Consider the following 5,476-nt stretch of genomic DNA (forward strand, 5'->3'; position numbering starts at 1 on the left):
TAAATTCTCCCTGTAGATTCTGGAATACCTGGTTGTCCGGGGGCAACTCTGCGAGAAGGGCTTTGATCCGCTCCTGGTAGAAGCTGCTCTCGAAATGTATCAGTGCTCAGAAGAGAAGGTGAGCGTTCGCTTTGATCAGGTTCTCGAATCTCTCCTCCTGGATCAGGTTAGGACCACCTGCTCGACACAAAGGTGCAGCTTTCACTGTGGCCACTGCTGGATTTGTGGCTTGTTCTTTTGTGTGTGTTTTCCTTTCTTATTAAGTTTATCAGCAATAGTAACAGCACTTAGACTTATGTACCGTTTCACAGTGCTTCACAGCTCTCTCTAAGCGGCTTACAGAGTCAGCCTCTTGCCCCCAACAATCTGGGTCCTCATTTTACCGACCTTGGAAGGATGGAAGGCTGAGTCAAGATAGATAGATAGATAGATTAGATAGATAGATGATAGATAGATAGATAGATAGATAGATAGATAGATAGATAGATAGATAGATAGATAGATAGATAGATAATAGCAATAGCGCTTAGATTATGTACCGTTTCACAGTGCTTCAGAGCCCTCTCTAAGCGGTTTACAGAGTCAGCCTCTTGCCCCCAACAATCTGGGTCCTCATTTTACCGACCTTGGAAGGATGGAAGGCTGAGTCAAGATAGATAGATAGGTAGATAGGTAGATAATAGCACTTAGACTTATATACCACTTCACAGTGCTTCACAGCCCTCTCTAAGCGGTTTACAGAGTCAGCCTCTTGCCCCCTCCCCAACAATCTGGGTCCTCATTTTACCAACCTCGGAAGGGATGAAAGGCTGAGTCGACCTGAATCGGGATGTAAAATACAAATTTTCATTTTTTCGTTGTGTTTCATATAATCCAACGATATCCCAGTGCGTATTGTTGAATTCAGTCAGCAGTTCTTCTAGTTGAGCGTCCGTTTTCATTGTTCAAATGTTGACCAGTCCTATGCCCAAAGTCAGCTTGGTTTACTCCGGTGAATCTTAGCAGCCTCTGCCTTTGGGGGGGGGCAAGTCTTTCCGCTGCCGTGGATAGTTGCCCTAGGGCCCCTGGGGAAAGAGGGCCGTTTTTGAAGTAGTTAGTAGTAGTAGTAGTAGTAGTAGTAGTAGGAGGAGGAGGAGGAGGAGGAGGAGGAAAAAATGAAAACAGTGGAAGAATAGGGGAAGAAAAAAGGGAAAGATGGGAAAGAGAAAAGCATTGATTTCTGGCTCTTTTTGGCGCAATAAAACAATAACATTGCAACCTCAACTTTTTTACTTTTATATGCTAACATTTAAGACTTGTGGACTTCAACTCCCAGAATTCCCCAGCCAGCAAGTCTCCAAACGTGGGAATTTTAAGACTTGGTGGCGCAGTGGTTAGAATGCAGTACTGCAGGCTAGTTCTGCTGACTCCCGGCTGCCAGCAGTTTGGCAGTTCGATTCTGACCGGCTCAAGGTTGACTCGGCCTTCCATCCTTCCGAGGTCGGTAAAATGAGGACCCAGATTGTTGGGGGCAAGAGGCTGACTCTGTAAACCGCCTACAGAGGGCTGTAATGCGGTATTTATGTCTAACTGCTATTGCTAGTCCTGTTGTGGACTTCAACTCCTTGAATGGCTGGCTGGGAATTCTGGGAGTTGAAGTCCGTAAGTCTTAAAGTTCCCAAGCTTGGACACTCCTGATGTGAAGTCTCTCCAGATCATCTTTTTCACTACCTTGGGCCTCCCAAAACCAAAAGCTCAGTGACCCAAGATTCCCGTAAACCAGCGGTTCTCAACCTATGGTCGCGACCCCATTTGGGGTCGATCGACCATTTCACGGGGGTCGCCAAGCAAGGCTGTCTGCCATTTTTTTTGTCCGCCATTTTTTTGTCCGCCATTTTTTCCCCCTTTTCCGGCGGGTGCCTTACCTCCCTTGGGCTGGGCCAGCTGGTGGTTGGCCTGCTCCGTCTCTGCCGCTTGCCAGCTACGCCTCGGCCGGCGCAGGGGGCGGAGCCACACATGCGTGGCGCTCCTGGGCAGGGAAAGTCCTCAACTTACGACCGGTTGGGTAGTCCTCGACGTACGACCAGTTTAGTCCTCGACTTACAACCGGTTGGGGGTCGCGGCATTAAAAAGGTTGAGAACCACTGCCGTAAACTATCCTGTTCCCCTTTTTTCCTTTCTCAGGCCACCGAGATTCTCCAGCTCATGAGCAAATTTCAAGAAATGGGATTCAAACTGAAAGACATTAAAGAAGCTTTGCTATTACACAACAACGACCAAGACAACGCCCTGGAAGATTTAATGACCCGAGCGGGAGCGAGCTGAAAACGCGAGCAGAGCAGCCCCCTCGCTGCTTCTGGCCACCGGACCCTGCCATCGCCGTCTGGGTCTCTCTGGTGCTGCGGGAAGGAGAATGCCACGAGGATCCTGGGTTCGAGATACTGTCGCAGCCGAAAGAGCTGGTCCCTTGCCATGCCCTCACTCTGGTCAGCTGTGCCCGCCCACCCAAAAGAGAGTCCATACTGCTTTCTTCGATTAAAGTTTTAAGTGCCCTTCCCCACGTTTGTTTCTTTGGGTAGGCCAGAGACTCTGGACTGAGTTGTACAGACGGTGTCAGGCTAGTTTTTATCCTCCCGATACCCACCCACCCCCATTCTGTCCCTGATACACACACACACACACACACACACACACACACACACACACACCCTTCCCAGTCCCTTTGTACCGGACTCAGAGAAGCATCAACCCGACTCTGACAACGAACTGCGCGTGAGTTCCTTACAACCGCTGTCATTTGTGTGCCTGCTCGTACCGCAACATTTGACTCTCTTTAATCCGCTCGATAGAAGTGCAATGGAAGAGTCAGTTTTTACTCAAGGTGGGGAGGGCCAAAAGGAGGAACTTAGTAACTTAGTGCAACACTGGTTCACTAACGGCCGCTTTGCACGCCCCAGAGAAACGGTACGGCTTTCTCAGGCGTGGCGGCCCTGGCTGCTCATGAATTTCTGCCAGTTCTGTCCCCCCCCCCCCAAAAAAAAAAACAGATAATAAGCTGTGAAATCTTTTGCCCCTTAGCTCTTCTGTCTATCTGACCCAGGAGTTTTTGGATCTGTCCCACCTGAGCTGGTCGGGATCCTGTTTAAGCCACGTCCTTCTGGAGAAATGAAGTGACTGTCAGTTTTTATCATAACCGTGTGAAATTGGGGGCGTCTCTCTCTCTCAAGCACTTTCTTTATATAATATTCACTGCATTCAGTTTTTTTTTCCTCACACAGTTATAATTATTAATCTAGTCATAGGAACGAGACTTTGGGTTTTGATAGCGAAAAAGTATTGCGTTGTACATGTTTAAAGATTTAAATTCATAAATATATATATATATATAAAAGCAGTCTTGATCCTCGGAAGTAATTTGCTAAGTATTTTGGCTCTGCAGAAAGATAACTAATAAAAATCTTTTAAAATGTGCCTCGTAGTGTTCTCAGGCTTTAGGAGAGATTACTCTCATTTTTTCCTTTATGAAAAATCCAGTTTTAATGATTTCCCCATCAGCATGCTGTGAATATTTAGCATTGTTTGCTAAATAAAGTGCCCACATCACCGAGTCACTTTCCTTCATCCTAAAATAAGGGATTGCCAATATTGTTCAACAGTCCATCTCATGACAGCTGTCTGTCTCCTTCAAAGAACTGATAGACTTTGCCCTCGGGGGTTTCGTTATTTGAGATTTAAAGAGAGTTGCCCTCCATATCTGCAGGTGTCTCTCGACTTAATGACTGTAAGGGAGCCTTGAAAGTTGGGATGTGAAGCAGGGTCACCCTTGACAGATCTGCTTTTACAAGCTTTCTTGCAGTGGTTCTTAAGTGAGCCACTGCCGTTGTTAAGTAAATCCACTGTCCACAATGGGCATTTATTTATCGGATACTGAAAGTAAACATTGGTTTCAACCAAAAACTCGTAAATTGCGGTTGCATGATTGTGGGAGGCTGCCCATGCCTGTAAATGGAGTGCGGTTGCCAATAGCAATAGCACTTAAGATTTAATCTACCTCTCCACAGTGCTTCACAACAGTCTCTGAACAGGATTACAGTGTTAGCATCTGGCCCTCCCAACAATCTGGGTCCTCGTTTTACTGACCTGGGAAGGAGAGAAGGCTGAGTCAACCTTGAGCCGGTCAGGATCTAACTGCTGGCGGTTGGCAGAATTAGCCTGCAATACGGCATTCTGACCTCTGTGCCACCAGGGCGGTCTGTCTTTCTGGTCTGTCTGTCTGTCTGTCTGTCTGTCTGTCTGTCTGTCTGTCTGTCTGTCTGCCTGCCTGCCTGCCTGCCTGCCTATCTATCTATCTATCTATCTATCTATCTATCTATCTATCTATCTATCTATCTATCATCTAATCAGCACTGGGACTTATATACCGCTTCACAGTGCTTTACAGCCCTCTCTAAGCAGTTTAGAGTCAGCCTGTTGTCCCCAACAATCTGGGTCCTCATTTTACTGACCTGGGAAGGCTGAGTCAACTTTGAGCCAATCAGGATCCAACTTCTGGCGGTCGGCAGAATTAGCCTGCAATACGGCATTCTGACCTCTGTGCCACTAGGGCGGGCAGGCAGGCAGGCAGTCTGTCTATCTATCTATCTCACCAGCATTGGGACTTATATACCGCTTCACAGTGCTTTACAGCCCTCTCTGAGCAGTTTAGTCAGCCTGTTGTCCCCAACAATCTGGGTCCTCATTTTACTGACCTGGGAAAGATGGAAAGCTCAATCAACCTTGAGCCAGTCAGGATCAAACTGCTGGCAGAATTATAGCCTGCAATATTGCATTCTAACCACTGCGCCACCAGGGCTCTCCGTCCGTCCGTCCGTCCGTCCGTCCGTCTGTCTGTCTATCTATCTACTTACGTACCTACCTACCTATCTGTATCGCAATAGGGCCTTTTACAGCCCTCTATAGAGTCAGCCTGTTGCCCTCAACAATCTGGGTCCTCATTTTACCGACCTCGGAGGTATGAAAGGCTGAGTCAACTTGCCAAGCATCCAACGTGCGATCATGCGACCAGGAGGGCGTAGTGTCGGAACTTCAAAACCCAGGTCGTAAGTCGAGGACTGCCGGTTAATTATAAGATAATAAAATTCTGAAAATCCCAAGATGTTTCTTTAGCGTTAAACCTGTCAAGCTTGTGGTTTTTAGGTCCTTAACCCAGCACTAATGGAACTTGAACCTGGGAAGAAGAAAAACATTTTTCTCACCGAGTCATTTCCTGTACTCTACCCATCATTTCCTGCATCACAAGGGCATTTTCTTACTGAGTAATCGTGAATCAGTTTTCTGGGATAAACACCCCATGAAACTTGGTTAGGGTTTACTTGCGGAGTTTTGGGGGTTTTTTTTAGCCCTTGGGGGGGGATCTGCAAGCTGCTATAGAGCCTATGGGAATTTCCTGGCCTAGTTACTTTGTTAAAAATAAATAAATTTGTCATTGTAAACAACT

The 5,476-nt window shown here is 47.0% G+C and overlaps 1 protein-coding gene across 1 annotated transcript in view; it reads left to right on the forward strand.

Annotated features, from left to right (window-relative positions):
- Window positions 1-2,536, forward strand: part of UBAP1 (ubiquitin associated protein 1) — a 34,091-nt gene extending 31,555 nt beyond the window's left edge. Inside the window, exons 6-7 of the mRNA XM_015824046.1 lie at window positions 17-118; window positions 2,164-2,536. Of these exons, the coding sequence (XP_015679532.1) occupies window positions 17-118; window positions 2,164-2,304 (243 nt within the window). The 3' untranslated portion in view covers window positions 2,305-2,536. The remainder of the gene's footprint in view (window positions 1-16; window positions 119-2,163) is intronic.
- Window positions 2,537-5,476: the final 2,940 nt, after the last annotated feature.

The sequence above is a fragment of the Protobothrops mucrosquamatus genome, unplaced genomic scaffold (assembly GCF_001527695.2).
Source record: "Protobothrops mucrosquamatus isolate PMUCROS unplaced genomic scaffold, P.Mucros_1.0 scaffold2095, whole genome shotgun sequence".
NCBI classification, from domain to species: domain Eukaryota; kingdom Metazoa; phylum Chordata; class Lepidosauria; order Squamata; family Viperidae; genus Protobothrops; species Protobothrops mucrosquamatus.